The 23656-nt window shown below is 41.9% G+C and overlaps 1 protein-coding gene and 1 long non-coding RNA gene across 2 annotated transcripts; one reads left to right on the top strand and one right to left on the bottom strand.

Annotated features, from left to right (window-relative positions):
* Nucleotides 1-1910: 1910 nt before the first annotated feature.
* LOC138611403 (uncharacterized) lies at nucleotides 1911-14398 on the bottom strand. The gene is made up of 3 exons (XR_011309609.1): nucleotides 14251-14398; nucleotides 8349-8481; nucleotides 1911-3014 (listed from the first exon to the last, which is right to left on the bottom strand). It is a non-coding gene; the product is annotated as an uncharacterized lncRNA (long non-coding RNA).
* Nucleotides 8049-21914, top strand: LOC138611402 (myosin-7). Its single transcript, XM_069684486.1, has 38 exons — nucleotides 8049-8086; nucleotides 8297-8504; nucleotides 9160-9303; nucleotides 9608-9764; nucleotides 9848-9875; nucleotides 9987-10092; nucleotides 10281-10373; nucleotides 10455-10518; nucleotides 10643-10741; nucleotides 10834-10937; nucleotides 12686-12824; nucleotides 12903-13021; nucleotides 13151-13300; nucleotides 13378-13548; nucleotides 13632-13941; nucleotides 14023-14099; nucleotides 14209-14414; nucleotides 14497-14620; nucleotides 14707-14843; nucleotides 14947-15202; nucleotides 15285-15527; nucleotides 15608-15784; nucleotides 15872-16017; nucleotides 16106-16196; nucleotides 16268-16657; nucleotides 16858-16984; nucleotides 17065-17183; nucleotides 17275-17471; nucleotides 19108-19291; nucleotides 19513-19678; nucleotides 19749-19873; nucleotides 19964-20272; nucleotides 20359-20562; nucleotides 20644-20940; nucleotides 21036-21140; nucleotides 21227-21322; nucleotides 21413-21547; nucleotides 21794-21914. Exons 2-38 carry the CDS (start codon nucleotides 8304-8306, stop codon nucleotides 21812-21814), a joined length of 5817 nt encoding a protein of 1938 aa, XP_069540587.1. The 5' UTR covers nucleotides 8049-8086; nucleotides 8297-8303; the 3' UTR covers nucleotides 21815-21914.
* Nucleotides 21915-23656: the final 1742 nt, after the last annotated feature.

Below are 23656 nucleotides of genomic sequence, written 5' to 3'. Positions count from 1 at the left end.
CCAAGCTTAAGTGGCCATCATGTAACCCAGAGGAAACACCATGATGATTCTGGAGAGTATGTTAAGCCCAGCTCGCTCAGGAGCATAAAAGAAGGGACGTCCACACAGCAACAAAGTCAGCAAAGTCAGCAATCAGCAGTGAAGTGCAGGTGTTGGGTGCTGTGGAATAAACAAAAAAAATAATGACAATAACTGTTAGAGCCATTCTGTGTTTACAAATGATATGTTTATGTGTTTACCGGGGCAATGTCGATCCTTTGTTTTTGTTATGAATAGTTTTCAATTATTATTGTCAACAGTTAATTTTGTTGGGATTAATCAGCTGATAGTGAGCTGCGGGGAAGCAGGAAGGCGGGTGTGTGAGATGCGTGGAAGTGGACGGGGCATCGGCACGGTCCTTTGACCTCATGCAGACGATACTACAACCTTTGTTTTGTGTTAATAAATGGTCAAATGAGGACAACACAGTAAGCGGCTGCAGCTGTGATTCTTGGATCTGTGTGTGAGTCAAGAAGCGGAGCCCTGTTAAGAATCTGGAAGTGGCCAGAACAATAACAAAAACAAGATGACAAAGACAGACATCATTAATATAATGTATTCATATACAGTTTTCTATGGTTAAAAAAGAAATAATAACCATTGCTTGGGCCACGCTGGCCTCATAATCACAGTGAATGTCATCTTATGAAAGCATAGATCCAAAAAACCTCATTTACATCTGTTTGATATCAAACACTCAAAGCCGACCCCATCCTTCGATTCCTTTTGTCTTGCAAACAACTCTTTGGACCCTTGTAATTAAATTCAGTGTTTTTTTGTTTAATGTGTCATCATGGAACAAAAGACAAAAGTGATTATATTTTAGGCCAATCAAGAAAATCCGATTTTCAACAACTGATTCAACATTTGGCACTCAATTTTCATTCAAATGAAGAAGGTTGTAATACCACATAATCACCCGTCCCTGTGCAGATCTATTAAAGGGCCTGGTATCTGAGTGGCATCCAGGCATCCGGAGGGGCTGTCAGCTGTAGGATCTCACCTCTAATCCTCCATAAAACACTGACTGACAACAGAAACAGCTGCCTGCTGGCTCTGCTCTGCTCTGACCTGCTGCTGAAAATGTTCCAAAGTAAAGAGCCACAACAGGGACCATGTTGACAGACATGCAGGAGGCCTCATCTTAATCCCTGCAAAAGGAAAAATATGGCAAAAGGGTTTTTTCAGTTGACTGAATTCACTTCAGTCACTAAAAGTGAGCTGAAAAGGAGGATTGGCATAGAAAACAAGTGGTTCGCAGTGACATCTCTGTAACAAAGATGTAATTTGTAACAAGGGATCTCTTTTTATCCTGTCCAGCTGTTCTATTCTTTCCCCCATTACTGTGTCTTCTGTGCTTCCATGGTTCCAGTCAATTCTAAGTGAGTCCTTATCTCCCTGGCTGCCATCATGCTGAAAATGCCACTGATAGTGTGACCAGTAAACAGACTCAAACACAGTTTGTGTGGTCTGTTTTCTGCAGCAGAAGGCAGCGAGCTCAGGCAAGGTATCAAACAATAGGTTTATTAATATCCATCACACCCAAAAGTATTAATAAACCGCACACATGCTTAATACCAAAAGGATGAGGGAACGATGGGGAGGGTAGCTTTGTATGGACACAACACTCGCTGTCTACGAGTGGACTGGGACCTGTTGCTTCTCTTAGTGTAGTGGTAACAGAACAAGGTGTTTTAGTATATAATGTAAGACTACAGTATTTAATCTTGTATGTAAGGGTTTATAAATGATCACTGGCACTTCACAAGTCAAGCCAAAAAGAAGTTACTATTGCAAACCTTCTGTTTGACACTGTTTATTTCTGGGAGCACAGTGTCTGCATTCAGCAGAATCTCCTCAATGAATCAATGAATCCATTTTTATTTACATAGTCATGACCAAAAATAACCAAAGTGATCTCTGGACACATTTTACAAGAGCAGGTCTAGACCCAACATGAATCCACCACGAGCAGCACTAACCCTTCATATATTTTATTTATTTATTTGCACATATACACGCATACAAAAACAGATGATAACAATATTAGTAAAAAAGATGAACATTGTGCCGGAGAGGTTAGAAGCCAGAAAAGGCTTGTGAAGATTCCTCCCCGAGTAAATATCACTAAACTAAGCAGAAGTAATACAACATTATTGAAGATATATTGACTAGACTGAGGATTATTTTTACAGAGTGGAATGCATTGAAGTGGTATCCATATAGTGTTTAAAGTCTTGGCTAATAAGATTCCTTTTCAGATGTTTTTTTTGAATGATGATAATGTTGATGTTGATTGTAGTCATGGAGGTAGGTTGTTCCAAAGAGATGCTCCTCTGTATTTCAAAGAAAATTGATTAAGAGAAGTGCGACAATACGGAAGATGAAAGTCATTTGAGTGTCAGTGAATATCTGATGAAATCATAAAATAATTCTGGAAAGAGCTGGGCAGGTCATGCGTTAAGTGTACATATTCATACATAAATACACAAGTCTGGTATTTGTTCACATCAAACATTGATAGAAGTTTGTATTTTCTGAAGAGAGGAGCATAATTTTAAATGATCATGACAAACAATGGGGAGTCAATGTTGTATAAATTGATCTATATGATATTTTGTACTGATCAAACGTTTCGGTATTAGACCCTAAAGTAATAGTCTCGAAGATTTCAATTTCAATAAATGGACTGGGTGTCTGTGGCGACATTCGCAGAATTATATAATTATATTTCAATCAGGAGAGACTTGAAATGTGCAAAGTCTTAGAGTCCATCGTGATGTCTTCATGTACTTGAAGATGTCGAGAGGCCGAGAGCAGGACAGGATACCCCCCGATGGAGTCTAGACACTGGTGGTGGTGATGATGGTGAAGACAGGATGAGCTGAGGAGCTGGACTCGGACACTGATGAGATGGATTGGAGGTGAACGGGGTGGAGGAGGGTCGCAGTGATCGAGCTGAAACGACAAACTGTCTGCGGAAGAGAGGAGAGCAGATTTTAAATTTGACAGCAGCGGGGTGATTGGTCGACAGACGTCGAGGCTGAATCTGCTTGGTTTAGTACTTAAATAGTAAACGCCCACAATCAGCTGATCACCAGACAGGAAGGTCGGAGCGGGAGAGAGAGAACGTGGCGTGAATGAATGATGCTAATGAATGAGTGAGTATGAACAGTCTTCCTGGTTGAACTTACGCTCAGCTACATTAAGCCTTAAATCACAGGGGCTGGCTCACTTGATTGACAGGTGGAGACTGCTGGCTGTCTGCTAGACGTCAACACAGACACACAGTCACTGAACTTAACCTGTTTGGCACCAAGTGAACATTTTGTCCTGGAAGTTGATGTGTTAGAAGCAGGACAAATGGACGAGTGTAAGGATGCAAGGCGCTCTGACAAGAGCAAAATTGTGATGGCTAGACGACTTGGTCCGAGCATCTCCAAAACCTCGCAACAGGACTTAAAGGATCTGCTGCTAACGTCTTTGTGCCAGACTCCATTAGACCTGATGTCAGCAACAGATCCTTTAAGTCCTGTAAGTTGCAAGATAGGAGTTAAGACTTGCATGGTAATATAACAGGTATAGGTATACTCCTCTTTGTAAAGTGTCATGAGATAACTTTTGTTATGATTTGGCTCCCCGTTATTAAAAATTGATTGACTGATTGCGGTGTGGCATTTGCATGATCTCCCTGTGTCTGCCTAGGTTCTTGCCGGGTTCTCTGGCTTCCTCCCACAGCCCAAAGACATTCTTGTTAGGTTAATTGTGACTCTAATTTGCTCGTACCTGTGAATGTGAAAGGTTGTCTGTCTCGGGGAGTCAGCCCTGTGAATGACTCCCGACCTCTCCAGGGTATAACCTGCCTCTCGTCCTCTCCACCTCTTACAGGATTTGCAGTATAGATGATGATGGATGGATGGATGGATGGATGATGATTGATATACTAAATAAATATTTAAATGTATATATATATATATTTAACAATTGATGGATTGAAGTAGAAATTTGTGCTTTGAGTCACTGTTTTAGTGTAAAACAATGTATTGAATATGAGTATAAGAAAGTGACAGTTTTACAGTTTAACCTTCCAGTAGTGATCACTTCAGAGGCAGTGTAGCTAACACAAATACCACAGACGTTTGAAGACAGACGTGAACTGCTGATGCTTCTGATGATGAGCGAAACTGGCTGTTGAGAAGTTTGAATTGTCATCACTCAATATTCAATTCTTCGAAGTCTGTATTTTCATCAGCCCATTGGGCTACATGTAGGAGGTCATGACAGAGCTGTTACTGAAGTGTCAGTAGTGGCTGCTGAAAGCATTCTAACCACATGAATCTTGACCAGCCTTCAGTGTACATTAGAATTAAACCCTGGCTGTGCATGAATGCATGTCACATGAGACAAGTGTTAATTTATAGGCCTCACCAAACCACTTAGCCCTGCTATCACACGACCATTTTAAACGACAGTTCGCATCCCTTGCACAGTGAGCTTCTTTCCTCGGGTCGGAGGTTCTTAGTCCCACGCTGTAGAACTAAACGTTACGAAAACAGCTTTGTTCGAGCTGCAATCACACCGGTAAACAAGCTGTAGAACCTTTGCACAAAACTGCACGAGTCACTCTGGAGCATGTATCTTATTTTTTATGCATTGATTGATTTTTATCTCATTGTTTTATTCTATTTTATTTTATTGAACTGTTTTATTCTTTTAACCCATGTCTGGTAGGAATTTTTACTTATCTTAATTACTTGCTTTTATTTCATGGATTGCAGCACTCTGTCCATTTTAAATTTGTTTCTTGTTTATGTTACTTGTTGTATGTCTTGTCTAGATTGTCAAACTGTGTTGAATGTTTCAACTCTCGACTGTGAAACTAGTTTACCCTTGGGTATCAATAAACCTGAACCTGATCATTTAGAGAAGTGGTGGGGACAGTATGACACACCTCTCTATATACTTTGTGTCAATAACTCCCACACAGGATCTAACTTAGAAACAAAGAACCGCCTCGGTGCTACAAACAGACCATGACTACAGCAGGAGAAAGTTGGGCATGTGAGACTTTCGCAGAAGCAGAATTCGTAGAGTGGATGCAACAATCAGAGCCTTTAAATAGATGAAATGGATGAAGCTGTTTGCTACCAACCATATCAATTTACAGTGTCCTGTACCTTTACCTGAACTTGTGTTTTTAGTCAGGACTTAGAGAAGTCACTATTTTATGCAATATAAACGCAGGTGACTTGACAGGATGACTCTGCTCTTGGGTAATGATCCATGTGTCCGTAGTGCAGCGTAACAGCAAGGGATACACTTCAAATGAATTACCTGTAGAGCACATCTTCAGTAACCCACAACACAAAGGCGTACCTGCGATATCAAGTTGATCATTTGTTTACGTTTGTCGGTAAAATGGCCCAATCAGAGCAAATAAGTCCCCTAACCCACAGACTGTATTTTTCACAGACTTGTGTCAAGGAAGACAGACCCAAAATGTGCACACTCTTAACTGTCTCAGATTGCTCTTTCTCCCAATCAAAAAGTATTTCCAAACATTTTGTGTCGACTATATTTCAGTATTGCCGGTCCCAAGCCTCCCCACCCCCCACTGCAAGGAACAACCTGTAAAAAGCTTTCTGAACTCAGTAGACACTTGAGTTTGTGTTCATAAGACTACAGAAGCTGGAGTTTCTTTGGCGTTGGACTAACAAAGTATTAAAGGCCTGCTTCTCTCACTTAACAGCTGTTTCCATTGTGTGTCTACCAGTGGGTTTGAGGATTTTCCTGATGACAGACATCCTCCAACAGTCCAAAGACATGTCCAAAGACAAGCTTCTGGATACACAATGGAGGCTTTTGAATTGGATCCCAGGGAGACTCCACTTTCCAAAAGGATGCAACACCATTTATGCTCAATAAAGGTTAATGTTCTGACCAACTTTACCCCCTCCTTACCAGAGTTCCTATAGCCCCTTTCAAATATACACTGCACTTCTGAACATGTCAGGACATTAGCCAAAATGGCTGCATGTCAGAACGAAAAAGTCCAAATCAGTTGAACGGACATTAAACAGACTTTCCTCTGTTAGTTCCCTTGCACAACGTCTGTAAAGTGTCCGAGTTGAACTGTAAACGGAGCAGTTAATTGTTACGAGTGTTCACAGTGAGAGAGTGAGTATGGTGATGACGTTGTTGAAGTTGCACAGAGAAAATCTCCCACTGTGTGCTGCATGTGTTAAGGACAATCTCCTGGACCTGGTTCATGTGTGCGAATGGCTGAGGACCTACGACAACACCATTTCGCACACAGTGTTTGTTATGGACAGTTCAACAACAACATGCAACTAAGACTCAGATGAAGCAGGGCTACCGACCAGTCACCCCTCCAGGAAATGTTCCGGTTACAAAACCCCAAATAAATACTGTGTTTATCAGTGAGAGGTGAACTATATTTATTAATAATAATAATAATAACTTTATTTATATAGCACCTTTAAAAACTAGAGTTTACAAAGTGCTTTGACAGCCAAGCAAACAAAGTAAAGCAGAGAACAAGCAGATCATAAAACCAGCAGATCACAAAAACCAGCAACTCACACAAAACCAGCAATTCACAAAACAAGCAAAGCACAAAACCCAATACCCAATAGGCAGCAGGGGAACCCACACAACCAAGACCAAGGGGACGAAGCAGGAAGAAGTAGAAAGAGTAAATAAAATGAAATAAAATCAAAAATACCTAAAAGAGATAAAAGAAAGGAATGAATGCAAAAAGAAATAAAAGCTGTAAAAGCAATATGAGAGATAGAAACCAGTAAAAGGAAATAAAAACAATAGAAGAGCTAAAAGCAATACAAGCAATAAAAAGGAATCAAATCAGTAAAGCAACGAAAGAGATCAAAGCAATAAAGGAGATAAAGGATCAATAAAAACAAGGAAAGATGGAAAAGTAAGAATAAGGTGAAATAACATTTTAAAAACATAAATAAGAGCCAATAAGAAGACGATAAGATGACGACATCACATAAAAGCAAGACTATAGACGTGAGTTTTAAGAAGAGATTTAAAAGATGTCACTGATCTTGCGAGCCTCATCTCCTTTAAATTATATCAGTACACAATTTTAGAACTAGGAAGCAATTCATGCTTTTCGTGTCACACTCTGCCCCTCTTTGCTTCTCTTCAGGCAATAAATAGAACCTGGTTTCTGTCCACGACCAGTCCTCACTTGGAAAAAGAAATGAGCACAGGAGACGACAGGAAAAAAGTGTGGAAGAATTAGAGATAGAGAGGCTATGCTTGGGTGAGTCACAGGAGAGTTATGCTGGCACTGCTCCCGAAAAATCACATTATTTGGTTGTGAGCGGAGAGGGCAGCCAAAACATCATGAGAGCCAGAGAGAGCCGTGTCACAAGTGATGAGAGTGAAGGCGATTACCACAATGTGGAGATATGTGTGGAAGTAGTGTACCTGTTGGTGTCTGTGTGTGCGTGTGTGTGTGTGTGTGTGTGTGTGTGTGTGTTAGCAGGTCAGGGTGGTGCCCTTGGCCTTGTAAGGCAGGGTTATCAGGGGTTATATATTTGATCCCTGCCCTCCCTGCAGGTCTAGCGGCTGCTTCCACTTCACCTGGCCTCTGTAAGTCTGCACTACACTTTGTACTCGTGCTGTTGTTCTTGCTGTATTTTGTCCACTGTCTTAACTTTAGGTAAATACATTTAAGTTTGATGTCATTCAACAAAATAGGAGTGATGGGAAAGTACTCTTTCCAAACGTGGCTTACACAGGAGTGACGTAAATGCTTAACAGGGTGAATGTCAAACCAAACTCTTTCTGATGTATGTACCTAAACAGATGAACTAACCAGGTGGCATTAATATTTAAAATACTAGTTAGAAAAACAAGACCTCAGTTTTCTTAAGAAAATCAGAAATGTAACAATAACCTATATTTTAATTTTTTATGTATGTCTTTCCCAAATTAAGGCACATCACTGACTAATACACGGAAATCTGAACTCACCTGTCATCTGAGTCACCCACCGGTAAGTTCTCCTTTCATAATGCTCTCACAGTTATTCATATTAAAGTTTAAGATTCATACATCATAACATTAGGACTGTGTTTTCCCGTGGAAGACAAAAAGATTTACCTTGGACCCATATTTTTAAGAGAAGCTAAACACAGACACTGCATAAAGGTAAAGTATCAGAGACAGAGCGAAGTCTTTATGGATTACTAATAACTGTTTATAGTGCAGCCATGGGGGATGCAGAGATGTCTGTGTTTGGGCCGGCTGCCTCGTACCTGAGGAAGTCGGACAAGGAGCGCATGGAGGCGTCCACGCGTCCCTTCGACATAAAGAAGGAATGCTTCGTCCCCGATGTGGTGGAAGAGTTCGTGAAGGCGACCGTCACAAGCCGAGATGGAGACAAGGTTACTGTAGAGACGCAGAATGGAAAGGTCAGTGAGTACGCTTTACCATTCAGACCTTTAGTTTATACCAGCATCACATATGGTGTTCTTAGTATCAACATAACATGTACAGAAAGCCGTGGGCCGAGTTTGTGACACCCAAAAACCTGCATAAACGTATTGATTTATAGTGTTTTTCCTTAACATAGCAAGCATGTCAAAAGATAAGCAACTGTCATTTCACATCAGCCTGGCTCAGAATAATAACTAAATCACTGTCATCATTCTGACTAATTGGGTCATGTCAGTCACCAGTCTGTTAGAGTAGAACAAATTTGAGTGTGTCTGGGAGCAAGTGTTAATCTGAGTGTTAATCTACGTGAGATTTAAAGCATCTTTCCTTCAGTAAGTGTTCACAAGTTCAAATTCTCTACAAGAATTCTCCTGCAATTAAAGTTCCTCCTAATAGCACACTTGAGCAGCTGAGTGAAACGAGGTATCGCTGTCATCTGGCAATAACTATATGTGACGTGCTTTGTAGTGTTACACAAGCTATACTGATGGTAATAGTAGAGCACCTGCAGGTGACAAACACAACAAAAGAAGTTGTCTCAATGTTTTAACTCACACATTATAATAACGTCCTGATTAAATGTTTGTGAGAATGGCTTTTAAATAAACAAAATGCATTCATTTTCTTTAGACTGTGACCGTTAAGGACATAGACATTCTGCAACAGAATCCTCCAAAGTTTGACAAGATTGAAGACATGGCCATGTTGACGTTCCTCCATGAACCAGCTGTGCTGTTTAACCTCAAAGAGCGTTACGCAGCATGGATGATCTACGTGAGTAGCCTTAAATCCAATAAACCATATTTGTCATCCAAAGCATGCATCAAAGACGTGAAACGTGAATAAGTACTCTCTAGCTGTGATACAGTAGTAACAGTAAGGTTCATTTTGAACCTATTTTTCATATAAAGATTGTCGCAGTTTTCCCTTAAAGATGTGATCAAAAACAAAATAATGGAAGTCACAAGAGTAGAATCTCTGAGGGAGAGTAGTGTGTCCAGAACCTGAACTCAGACATATATCTACTTTCATACATTTCTGAAAGGCAAACGGTAAAACAGTTTTCTGTGAATCTCAGACCTACTCCGGGCTCTTCTGCGTGACTGTCAACCCCTACAAGGCGCTGCCAGTCTACAACCAAGCAGTGGTTGTCGCCTACAGAGGAAAGAAGAGGAGTGAAGCTCCTCCTCATATCTTCTCCATCTCTGACAATGCCTACCAGTACATGCTCGCAGGTAAAAAGACAGAGGATTATTTAGGTAACTACACTTACATGTAGTAATGCTGAATCCTGAACTCTGTACTCTCTTTTTTGTAGACCGTGAAAACCAGTCGATTCTGATCACGTAAGTAATATCTTCCACTTGATCATCGACTGAGAGAATGTATGCTCTGAAATCACAACTTGTCCTACACACTGCGACAGAGAGTATTGATCACTGACTTTGAAATTACAGTGGAGAATCAGGTGCTGGAAAGACTGTCAACACAAAGCGAGTAATCCAGTATTTTGCGAGTATTGCAGCTGGAACCATGAAGAAAGACCCCAATGCTAAAGACAAGGTAAATACGTCCTGTTACATGTATGAGTTGTTTAAGGGGTTCTGAGGAAGATGATTCGCCTTACTTCCTGGGTTGAACTTGCAAACACTAAAAATACATCACTTGATTCCACCAGAGGAACAAACGTCAATCTGTGTAGCTTAAACATTCATTACAAATTGAGCATACGCCGTGTTCCTCTTTGACAGGGCACCCTGGAGGATCAGATCATTCAGGCTAACCCTGCTCTGGAGGCCTTCGGCAATGCCAAGACCATCAGGAACGACAACTCTTCCAGATTTGTGAGTTTCTAATCTTTGAGCGACTAAACTGTGATTATAACTTATTCAGTTTCTTCACAAATATAAACTTTATCCGTCCAGGGTAAATTTATCCGAATCCATTTTGATGCCAGGGGAAAGTTGGCCTCAGCTGATATTGAAACATGTAAGAATAAACACCACTATCATACTCACACTATGTAAACCTAATTTATGTTGTATAAAATACAAACAGTACTAGTGTTTTTTACCTATAGCCGTCTCTTCTTCTTGTATCTGTCACTTGTCAGACCTTCTGGAGAAGTCTCGCGTGACCTTCCAGCTTAAGGCTGAGAGAGACTACCACATCTTCTACCAGATTCTATCCAACAAAAAGCCCGAACTCCTGGGTGAGTATATTGCTGTGGTTTCTTTTGTCAATAAGCAGGGAAAAGTCTGTCATCTGTCTGACCTTGTCTCATCCAGTCTCTGTGTCTTCCAGAGATGCTGTTGATCACAAACAATCCCTACGACTACGCCTTCATCTCTCAGGGGGAAACCCAAGTGGCCTCCATTGATGACGCAGAGGAACTGATGGCAACTGATGTCAGGCTCTCATTCATTCTGCTTTTTACAGCATTACATTAAACTCTAATCATCCATCCATTATCTATACCGCTTATCCTGTTCAGGGTCGCGGGGCGATTAATTTTGTCACATTAATCACTAAGTTTAGAGTTAGGGAGATGCCAAAACACGGCACAAGGGTTTTATTATACGACAAAACACAAAATAATACAAAAGAGTATTTTACCTATCGTCATGAAGATCTCGAGGTACACGATAGGAGTATGGTGTTTGGCTTACAAAGTAATATGTCAGGAATATTCATTTGCATGTAGTCGATTGGCCAATGAAGGGCCTTGCTGGATGATTTGCCTGCAAAAGTGGAAACAGGTTTAACTTTTTTGCTGGACAACCTTGCCGAGTTTACCTAAAACATTTGTCAGGACAACAGTAGGGCTATGCATGGCAAGTACGGAATTGCTTTTCTTGCAGTATGCATTGTTTTAATACAATGGTGGTGCCAGAGCTGGCAAGCCTGAATAGCACTGAGGTCCTGTTTCTGCTTTCAGTAAACCACTCGTAAAGTAGTGAACTACTTTCTTAATGTAAACCAGCACAACAGGCCCCCGCCTCGTTGTTGCTCACAGTGCGTCAGAGGACATTTGCATACCCTGTCGTGATCTTCCTAGTCGACTTGTAGTTTTAAGCCTGTGGTTCTCAACTGGTGGGTTGGGACCCAAAAGTGGGTCGGGGAGCTGTTTCCAGTAGGTTGGGGATGTGTGCTTGAAAAAAAAAAAATTGTGGCAAAAAGTCGCAAAAGCGCTTTTATTTTGAAGGACATGCGTTTCCTATGATGTGTAGTTTATTCACACTCCATGCTTCCAATGATGGGTAATCCCAGCTACAGTTACATTTACATTCTTGAAACTTGGTCAGCCTTACAGTAGCTGCATTTATTTTGCACTTTGGCTGCTAACTGCTAACTCATTTTTCTTGACTATTATACGTTGAGGTTTGTGATGTTGACATACTGTGATGGTTTTGTTCCATCTCAGGTTAAAACGACACCCTTTTTCCTTAATTAAATTTAATTGGTTGGTTAATTTGGGTTGTGATTAGTCATCAAGGAGGCGGGTCCTGAGGCTTGACCAGTTGAGAACCACTGGTTTACCGTTAGTCGAGTAGCTGTAGAACGTCATTATAACTAAAAAACTAATTCTGTCAATAACATTGTTAACTCTACGCAACATTACTGAGAAATACAAAACCATAATAATAAGTACCCTCTAAAATACTATACTATACCAAGTACTCGCATAAACCAAGCCTGATAACAACACAGTATAACTTTGCCCCTTCAATGCTTTGGTTCTCAGAAGTGTAGCTGGGAGACCTCTGGTGTCGTTAGGGTGATTTACCTTGCGTTAGCTTGGCTTGTAGCTGCTGATTAGCTCACTAATGGTAAAATGGTAAATGGACTCCACTTTTACTGTATAGTGCCTTTCAAGTCTCAGACCATTCAAGGCACTTGTACACGCATCACGTTCACCCTTTCATACAAACATTCATGGGGATCGAACTGTCAGCCAACTAAGGGTATGTGGGCATGTTTAAAAGACACACAGACAACAGACAAAGCTTTTTTTCTGCAACTAAATGACTAACTGGCTAACGTTTGGAGGACTACGTGGGTGCAGCCCTTATGTATGAAAAGCTGCCGAATGCTCTCCTTGCTTTCTAATCTATATGTGTAAACGCCCATGAAGTTATCATATGCTTCTCCACAGAGTGCCTTTGACGTGTTGGGCTTTACTCAAGAGGAAAAGAACTCTGTGTACAAGCTGACTGGGGCCATCATGCACTACGGAAACATGAGGTTCAAGCAAAAGCAGCGAGAGGAGCAGGCAGAGGCTGACGGCACTGAAGGTAAGTTCTGTTTGTCAGGTTGGAGCAGCATAGATGGACACACGTAGGCCGTTTACAGCAATCTATTTCATTCTTCAGATGCGGACAAATCAGCATACCTGATGGGCCTGAACTCTGCTGACCTCATCAAAGGTCTCTGTCATCCACGAGTCAAAGTAGGAAATGAGTGGGTCACCAAGGGGCAAAATGTCGCCCAGGTAAGGAACTTGATCTTTGTTATACTCTAAGATTCTAGACATCATATAGGAACACAATAAGCTTTGTACGGTTACTTGTGCAGAGGGTAAAAGGTTGAATGAAAAATGAATATATCAACTGTTCCACAGGTGACCTATGCTGTTGGAGCTTTATCCAAGGCTGTTTATGAAAGGATGTTTCTTTGGATGGTAATAAGAATCAACCAGTCACTAGAGACCAGGCAGCCTCGCCAGTACTTTATCGGTGTGCTGGACATCGCTGGATTTGAGATCTTTGACGTAAGTAATCTAAATACCAAACAATAAACCTCTTAACATAATATGAATAAACAATCTTACACTTTTCCTTTCTGCAGTTCAACACCTTTGAGCAGCTGTGCATCAACTTCACCAATGAAAAACTGCAACAGTTTTTCAACCACCACATGTTTGTGCTGGAGCAGGAAGAGTACAAGAAAGAGGGCATTGAATGGACTTTCATTGATTTTGGTATGGACTTGCAGGCTTGTATCGACCTGATTGAAAAGGTGAGAAACTAGACTATTCACATGTTCTTGAATTATGATAAATGAAGAAAAAAAACGAATAAATTATATTTTTGTCTCACCAGCCCATGGGTATCATGTCCATCCTAGAAGAGGAGTGCATGTTCCCCAAAGCCTCTGATACCACCTTCAAAGCGAAGCTCTATGACAACCATCTGGGGAAGTCTGCCAACTTCCAGAAGCCAAGAATTGTCAAAGGGAAACCAGAGGCCCATTTTGCCCTGATGCACTACGCTGGAACTGTTGATTATAATATCAACAACTGGCTGGTGAAGAACAAAGATCCCCTGAATGAGACGGTTGTGGGACTCTACCAGAAGTCTACTTTAAAACTATTATCTATACTCTTTGCAAATTACGCTGGAGCTGACTCAGGTACCCTCGTGTGAATTTGTCTTTTAGAATTGACAATGTTTTTAGTTTATTTTGACAAAATGACAATTTGTTTCTGAACAGTTGCCGAGGGTACTGAGGAGAAAAAAGCGAAGAAGAAGAAGGGATCATCGTTTCAGACTGTGTCTGCTCTTCATAGGGTATTGTATACGACAGTATATTGTATTAGTCCTAGAATATAGTTTTTCATATGACACTGAACGCTTAAACAGCCAGTATTTTTAAATGTATCTTTGTATGTGTTAAAAGGAAAACCTGAACAAGCTGATGACCAACCTGAGGTCTACTCACCCTCACTTTGTGCGCTGCATCATCCCCAATGAGACCAAGACTCCTGGGGCCATGGAGAACCCACTGGTGATGCACCAGCTGCGCTGTAACGGTGTGCTGGAAGGCATCAGGATCTGCAGAAAGGGCTTCCCCAACAGGATCCTCTATGGAGATTTCAAACAGAGGTATTAAATTCAAGTCATATAATGTGTAATTCCCAACATAAGATAAATATTGTTCTTAATAATACTTTTGTAATTTTGTTAGATATCGCATTCTGAATCCTGCTGCCATCCCTGAGGGTCAGTTCATTGACAGCAGGAAGGGAGCAGAGAAACTTCTCGGGTCTCTGGATATTGATCATAATCAGTATAAGTTTGGACACACCAAGGTATCACCTTGTTTTTTTTCTGATATTGGGAAAAGTGAGGCGATGAAAAAGAGGGCAAAAAGTGAAATACCAGTTGGTCTCTTTAGGTGTTCTTCAAGGCGGGACTGCTGGGTCTGCTCGAAGAGATGAGAGACGAGCGTCTCTCCAAAATCATCACAGCCATTCAGGCTCGAGCCCGGGGTCTTCTGTCTCGTATTGAGTATCAGAAAATCGTGGAGCGCAGGTATCTTTGGTCTCACGCTCATAATGGTCATTAAAGACTCAGGTTATTGGTTTGTGATTTGTATATTTAACTTGACCCTTCTATTTTATCTGTAACATTTTAGAGATGCATTATTAGTGATCCAATGGAATGTCCGCTCATTCATGGGGGTCAAGAATTGGCCTTGGATGAAGCTGTTCTTCAAGATCAAGCCTCTGTTGAGATCTGCTGAGGCAGAGAAGGAGATGGCTAACATGAAGGAAGAATTCCTGAAGCTGAAAGAGGCGTATGCAAAATCTGAAGCTCGCAGAAAGGAGCTAGAGGAAAAAATGGTGACTCTTCTCCAAGAGAAAAATGACCTGCAGCTCCAAGTTCAAGCGGTAAGAAGGGCCTTTACTCTACTGACACTTTCCTGTACACATGTCATTACGGTATGTGCTAATGGGGAAACATGTTTGGCAGGAGCAAGATAATCTTTGTGATGCAGAGGAAAGGTGCGAGGGGCTGATCAAAAATAAAATTCAACTGGAGGCAAAAAGCAAAGAGCTGACAGAAAGGCTGGAGGATGAGGAGGAGATGAACGCTGAACTGACGGCTAAGAAGAGGAAGCTGGAGGATGAGTGCTCTGAGCTGAAGAAGGACATTGATGACTTGGAGTTAACTCTGGCTAAAGTGGAGAAAGAGAAGCACGCCACTGAGAACAAGGTATGACATCAAACCTAACCGGCTTCAACGACCAGCAACTTAATAAGGCACTCGGCTATTAACCTTTTCACTTGTCACAGGTGAAGAACCTGGTGGAGGAGATGGCAGCTCTGGATGAGATCATTGCTAAGCTGACCAAGGAAAAGAAAGCGCTACAGGAAGCTCATCAGCAAACACTGGATGACCTGCAGAGTGAAGAAGACAAAGTCAACTCTCTGACCAAGGCCAAGGCTAAGCTGGAGCAGCAAGTGGATGATGTAAGATTATGTATATCAAATTTAGATAACACTCTAAGAATTATGAATCAAACCAATCATAATTGTTGCAAGCATTGTTTGTATTAGCTTGAAGGATCTCTGGAGCAAGAGAAAAAAGTTCGAATGGACCTCGAGCGAGCCAAGAGAAAGCTGGAGGGAGACTTAAAGCTGAGCCAGGAGACTGTCATGGATTTAGAAAATGACAAGCAACAGCTGGAGGAACGCCTGAAAAAGTACAGATCCATTATGACATTGTTTGTTCATTTAATATTGTGTTCATAGTTTCCTAGTAATTCCTAAAAAATGACTCACTGGATGCAGGAAAGACTTTGAGATCAGCCAGCTGAACGGAAAAATTGAAGATGAACAGGCGATAATCATTCAACTTCAGAAGAAGCTGAAAGAGCTGCAGGTAAAAACATGCACCATTCAAGAAAGAAAGGAAATGTATTGCTACATTTTAACATATTCTTCTCACACTAGGCTCGTGTAGAGGAGCTGGAGGAAGAGCTTGAGGCAGAGCGAGCTGCCCGAGCCAAGGTGGAGAAGCAAAGATCGGACCTGGCTAGAGAGCTGGAGGAGATCAGCGAGCGGCTGGAGGAGGCTGGTGGAGCAACAGCTGCCCAGATTGAGATGAACAAGAAGAGGGAGGCCGAGTTCCTGAAACTCCGCAGAGACCTCGAAGAGGCCACTCTGCAGCACGAAGCCACCGCTGCCACTCTCAGGAAGAAACAAGCGGACAGCGTTGCAGACCTGGGAGAGCAGATTGACAACCTTCAGAGAGTCAAGCAGAAACTGGAGAAGGAGAAGAGCGAGCTCAGACTGGAGCTGGATGATGTGGTTTCCAGTATGGAACAAGTGGTTAAGTCTAAGGTGTGTGCGCATAAAGATGCTCAAGGTCAAGAGTGGTACACTGAAAAAAACAAACCTGCAACTAAAATTTAAAATACATGTAAAAGAAGTGAATGAATGTACAGATGGATATATTATGAGCACATGCTTGATATATATTTCCCATAGCATTAGTACTGTTGTTAAAAATTCCTGTGAACTGTGCTTTACTACTTTTGCAGACGACCTTGGAGAAGACCTGCAGAACTTTGGAGGATCAAATGAATGACTACAGGAGCAGGTGTGATGAATATCAGAGATCCCTTAATGACTTCACTACCCATAAAGCCAAGCTTCAAGCTGAGAACGGTCAGTGTTATACTCTTTTCACTTCAAATAAAACAATTGTTAAAAATAGAACAAAGCAACTGCAACGTTTGCATTTGTAGACGAATATTCAAGACAGCTGGAGGAGAAAGGGTCGCTGATTTCTCAGCTGACCAGAGGAAAGACTTCTTACAATCAACAACTTGAGGATCTAAAAAGACAACTAGAGGAGGAAGTAAAGGTATGACTTGGCTAAATGTATAAATCATCTTTATGTTTTAAAAGTAGCTGTATGTCCAAGAGAAACAACCAAATGATCTATATGAATCCAGGCCAAGAATGCATTAGCCCATGCAGTGCAGTCTTCTCGTCACGACTGCGACCTTCTGAGGGAGCAGTATGAGGAGGAGCAGGAGGCCAAGGCAGAGCTCCAGCGCAGCATGTCCAAGGCCAACTCTGAAGTAGCTCAGTGGAGAACTAAGTACGAAACTGATGCCATCCAGAGGACTGAGGAACTGGAGGAGGCCAAGTGAGTCCAGTGCACATAAGAACATCAATCTAAAACTTAACAAAGATACAGACGTCAAGACGGTGTTGCACAAAGGGGTTGAATTGCACCTGTTTGTGTTTATGAAGTTTTATTTATTTAAAAGACTTATGGCTGGGTGAAAAAAGCTATCCCGGACCTGTACCTCCGACTTTAAGCTAGCAGGGAGAACAGGCTGTTGTGTGGGTGTGATGAGTCCTTGCTGACCCTCAGGGACTTCTTGAGGCACCGCTGGGCGTAGAGCTCCTGCAGGCTGGGCAGCTCACACCCTGTGATGTGCCAGGCCATGCCGCAACCCTCTCCAGCGCCTTATGGTCCATGCTGGTGCAGCTGCCGTAGCAGGTGGTGAAGCAGCCTGTCAGGAGGCTCTCTATGGTGCCAGGTAGAAGTCTATGAAGCTCTGAACTCTCATCTCTCAGTCCTTAGACAAAGAACCAGATAACAGGAGCGGCCTCTGCAAAGGGCAGAGAGGTCTACATCTGAGGAAAAGTCTGGCATATACAGATCCCACTCTTTTCAGCAATAGTTTTGCTCCCCAGTCGTCATAGGAGTGTCATGAATTTGTGTACAAGGCAAGAGGATTATCAGGATTCAGGCACAAAAACAAGCATATCCAGAGGGGAGAGGCAGGTAGGTCATGCACAGGCAGCAGTTCTAAACACAGGAATTAGATATTCGCAGAAAATCAAGATGAAGAGAACAGGAAATGGTACAGAACAATCCTAATTTGTGATACGCCTATAACTACCCTCGTTCAAGGACTGGAGAGTTCCTTTGAAATGCATTGGCCTGGGGGAAGTAAAAAGTGTTTGGAGGTGGTGAAAAAGGGACAAATGGATTGTAAAATAAAAAACTGGAGGCAGGCATCATGACACAGTAAGCACTGACTGCAGAGACATCACCAGTTTCCTGTCTTTCAGAAAGGCCCTAATACCTTTCTACCTAAAAACCATTCTGTGTCTTTCCTCTTTCATTTGACTTAAGCGCCCTCACTTTTTTCACCTTTCAACCATTTAAGTCGTGCTGAGGGATTTGATTTGATCGTTGAGAAGTGGGCGTAGACAGACGTTCTCCACAGTGCAGTAGCTAACTGACCGAGCGTTCTTGGTGCTCTGCGGCTAAATGTTGCAGATTGATTGGTTGAAATTGTTTGGTGCTAACTTACGTAAGCACACGTGAAGTTTAGTTTTACAGGAAGAAAAAAAGATCAGATTTTGATATAAGTATTCGAAGAAATTGATTTTCTGTATTCTTTTGGCCTGTAATGTCAAATAGATGCACAATATTACCGGGGATGTGATCTAAAAGGATTTAAATGACATTTTTCATTTCACCTCGTCTTTAAAGTGAAGTGACTGACAAACAGCCTCATGATTATCAGCCATTGCACTAAGCTTTTTGCATCTCCATAGATCACAGCAGCTTCACAAAGAATAACAAGCAGGATGGCTTGGATTATGGCAGCTGCAAGGTGGAGACTCCTCTGCAGTTAGTCATGATGGATACTCTACAACGCCATCTCTATCATCTCAAATTCCCGTACTAGAATATAAGCATAAAATGCTCCTCAAAAGGCGTACTTAAGCACCAGTGTTTGAGACTTGTTTTCCACTTTCAGAAAGAAGCTGGCTCAGCGTCTGCAGGACGCTGAAGAGGCTGTGGAAGCAGTGAATGCGAAATGTTCCTCTCTGGAGAAGACCAAACACAGACTGCAGAATGAGATCGAAGATCTCATGGTGGATGTGGAGAGGTCTAATGCTGCTGCTGCTGCTCTGGACAAGAAGCAAAGAAACTTTGACAAAGTAAATCAATTTTTCCAAAGTTGTCAAGTACATTCATATAATGACCTTCTTAGCGGCATGAAGCTAAAAATAGTTCCAATAATAATAAAAAAAAAAGAGTATGAAGACAATCATATTTTTGTACGACCTGGGATTTCGAAGTCTCCTCAAATAATTGACATTGTCCAATTGTAGAGAGCTTAATGTAATGATTTAAACTTTTTTTGTATCTCAATGTTTAGGTCCTGTCTGAGTGGAAACAGAAATATGAGGAGTGTCAGTGTGAGCTGGAGAGCTCTCAGAAGGAGGCCAGGTCTCTGAGCACTGAACTCTTCAAGCTGAAAAACTCCTACGAAGAATCTCTTGAACATCTGGAGACTTTGAAGAGAGAGAATAAGAATCTTCAGGGTAATATGTCCTATCAGTCAATATGTACACATTGCATGTGCCATTTTAAAACAACTGTTTTCATACACAGAGGAGATTTCTGACCTCACTGAGCAACTTGGCGAGGGAGGAAAAACCATTCATGAGTTGGAGAAGGTCCGTAAGCAGCTTGAGCAGGAGAAGAGTGAGATTCATTCTGCCCTTGAGGAAGCAGAGGTAAACTAAAAACTCAATTTCTCAGTTCCTCATGGTTTCAAAATCATGCTGTAAAACACAAAGTTTGAAAAATATTGATGCTTGTCTTAGGCTTCTCTTGAGCATGAAGAGGGCAAGATTCTGAGAGCCCAGCTTGAATTCGCCCAGATCAAGGCAGAAATGGAGCGTAAGTTAGCTGAGAAGGATGAGGAGATGGAGCAGTCCAAGAGGAACTCGCAGAGGACCATTGACACCCTGCAGAGCTCCCTTGAGGCTGAGATTCGCAGCAGGAATGAGGCCCTCCGTTTGAAGAAGAAGATGGAGGGAGACCTCAATGAAATGGAGATCCAGCTTAGCCAGGCCAACAGGCAGGCGGCTGAGGCTCAGAAACAACTGAAGGCTATTCATGCACATCTGAAGGTAAAAAAAAAGGTTGCTTAACTTTCATTTATGTAAGCATCATAACAATGGTATGTCTGTAACCGGAGGCATTGAAATTTTCCCAGGATGCTCAGCTCCAGCTTGATGACTTTATGCGCGCCAACGAGGATATGAAGGAAAACGTTGCCATAGTTGAGAGGCGTAACAACCTGCTTCAGGCTGAAGTTGAGGAGCTCAGGGCTGCTCTGGAGCAAACTGAGAGAGGTCGCAAACTTGCTGAGCAAGAGCTGCTGGATGTTAGTGAGAGGGTGCAGCTACTGCACTCACAGGTATGAAAAATAGAATAATTGTTTTTAAATGTTGCTTGTGAGTACATTCTATAACATTGTTGCCTCAATTGTATATAAAAGAACACCAGCCTGATAAATCACAAGAAGAAGCTGGAGGCGGATACATCCCAGCTTCAGACTGAAGTGGAGGAAGCAGTGCAGGAGTGCAGAAATGCTGAGGAAAAGGCCAAGAAGGCCATTACTGATGCTGCCATGATGGCGGAGGAGCTGAAGAAGGAACAGGATACCAGCGCTCACCTGGAGCGCATGAAGAAGAACATGGAGCAAACCATCAAAGACCTGCAGCACCGGCTGGATGAAGCCGAACAGATTGCACTGAAGGGAGGAAAGAAGCAGGTGCAGAAGCTCGAGGCCAGGGTGAGTAGGACACATTTGTGATTTGTGTCATTTTGGTAAGCATTGAATTTGAAGACCATATTCGAAAAAATATCAAAACCATTGCCCCTGAGCAGGTGAGGGAGCTGGAAAATGAGGTGGAAATGGAGCAGAAGAAAAGCAGCGAAGCTGTGAAGGGTGTCCGAAAATATGAGCGCCGCATAAAGGAGCTTACCTATCAGGTTTGTGGTATTTAGATGTAATCTGCCCAGGTGCTTACGGTTCTTTTTAAAGAAACTACGTTTGTAATCTGGGCTCTTATCTACAGACTGAGGAAGACCGAAAGAATATTGCCAGGCTTCAAGATCTGGTAGATAAGCTGCAGCTGAAAGTGAAGGCCTATAAGAGATCTTCAGAGGAATCTGTAAGTGAGGAAATGCATGAAGTGAGCTCTTCATGTGGTTCTTTCCCCCTATCACTGTGTCACTACATTCTTTGACTCAACTTTGAACAGGAGGAACAGGCTAACGTTCATCTCGGCAAATTCCGCAAGCTGCAGCATGAGCTGGACGAGGCTGAGGAGAGAGCCGACATCGCTGAGACTCAGGTCAACAAGATGCGTGCCAAGAGCCGCGACGCTGGCCCCAAGGTTTGAAGCATGCATTCTGTAGCAGGTGCACAGCATCTGACCCTGACACATGCTGCCCTCTGTTGGCTGCATTTAACTTGTATGCTGCTCTGCTTTTCAAGTATTAGCGCAAATATGTGTACGGTCAATAGCGGTGATTTGTTTGTATCAGTCTGTTAATGATACATTGCTTTGAGACACTAAAGCAATACTAATCCTAACAGCTGTTTCTCTTTTCTCTCTTTCCAACTTTCTCGGCTGCAACAGAAAGGGTTTGAGGAGGAGTGAGCCTTTGGAGCCTTTGGAGAGACACTTTTGTGTGCTGTGTGCCGTAGATTCCCAAACTCTCACTAGTCACACCCTGTAGTCCTTAATAAAACCTCATTGAGCTGCATCATCATTGTGTGCATCCTTTTTTATTACCGAGTGGTTTTATGGAACATTATGGAACACACGATTTATTTGAAGTAACTTTAATATATTCTGTTGATTTTGGCAACAAAGAAGTTACAGTAAATATATTTTAAATCATACACTGAACAAAAATATAAACGATTTTGTTTTTGCTCCCATTTTTTATGAGCTGAACTCAAAGATCTGAGACTTTTTCTATGTACACAAAAGGCCTATTTCTCTCAAATATTGTTCACAAATTTCTCTAAATCTGTGTTAGTGAGCACTTCTCCTTTGCCGAGATAATCCATAATCCAATCAAGATGCTGATTAGACGGCATGATTATTGCACAGGTGTTCCTTAGGCTGGCCACAATAAAAGGCCACACATAGAAACACAGAAAAAGTCTTCGATCTTTGAGTTCAGCTCATGAAAAATGGGAGCAAACACAAAAGTGTTGTGTTTATATTTTTGCTCAGTGTAAATATTACAATATATGATGAAATTCATACATTGACTTACCTACATGCAAAACATTGTATTTGTGAAGCTTAAGTGAAGCATGAATGACTAAAATGTCTTGAGGTAAATTACTGTATGCTGTAAGCCCGGCATCAATGTGGGGGGACAGAAAGTGCAGAGTTATGCCTGAGCAGGAAAACTGTGGGGTACAATGACGTGTGGTGGTAGAGGGCCTGTAAACTGACAAAAGCAGAGGTGGGATGATGCTCAAACAGAGAGAGATAAAACAAATCTCTTGTTCTTAAAATAGAGTTAAAGAAAGCCAGAGAGCCTGGGACTCAAGGTCAGCAATAAACCAAAGCTCATGCGCAGGCCTGCCATAATACCACGCATAATCACATGCAGCTGTCCATGTCTGCCTTTTTCCTCTAAAGGGCTAGGGAGGGTTTCATTGAATCAGTAGTCAGATATGTAACTCAAAGACTGAAATCAAACAATGCAAAAACAACTACTTACATTTAATGATTACTTGATGGAAAATAAATGTTGAAATAATCAGCTGTACAAATCAAAGGAGGGCTTTTCTCAACCCTGGATATTGAAAAGTATTTTCAAAGAGTTACTGGTGCTAACAGGAACTCCTCACCTGTCGTCAGGTCTCGGTCATTGCTGTTGCTGCTAGAGACTAAATAATGATTTGCGGCAGGAGGTGGCAGGAGAGGGAGGCCCCAGACTCCCTTAGTGTAAAATTCAGGGAGTCCTGTCTCTTCTCTTATTACATGCCATGCCCTTAACTCCCACAGTGGACGAGCAGGTATCTGTTTGCTAATGAAAACACATTCACACCTCTGGCTAAAGCGGTGTCTGACATACTGCACAGTGTGTGCTGAGGATTATCAGCATGATTAACAGGACATCTGACCCCATGCTCGCATGTTTAACGGGACTGATCAAAGATGGAACAAATCGCTGCTTCTATTATTAGACCACCTTTATCATGCTATATGATGTTTGAAGGCTTAGCTTAGGAGTGTAGAGTGTGTTCATACACTGTGAAGTGTTTGCTTCAGTACTTGACTGGTCTAACACAATGATACCTTAGGGAACAGGCAGATTATAAAAGGTTTTACACCAAAAGTTCTGACCCTTGTCTCTCCAGGGGAAATCCTTCTGCTGTATGTAAAACAAAATTGTAACATTTCCAGGAGTAGCAATAATTACCATGGTTGAACAAAGGCATAAAAAGCCCAACATTCAGAAGCTAACAGCTCAAC

The sequence above is a fragment of the Semicossyphus pulcher genome, unplaced genomic scaffold (assembly GCF_022749685.1).
Source record: "Semicossyphus pulcher isolate SPU_LCO1_2020_fin unplaced genomic scaffold, fSemPul1.0.p SCAF_7, whole genome shotgun sequence".
Lineage (NCBI taxonomy): Eukaryota > Metazoa > Chordata > Actinopteri > Labriformes > Labridae > Semicossyphus > Semicossyphus pulcher.
The sequence above is the reverse complement of the archived record's forward strand: the minus strand, read 5'-3'. Positions and strand labels throughout refer to the sequence as shown.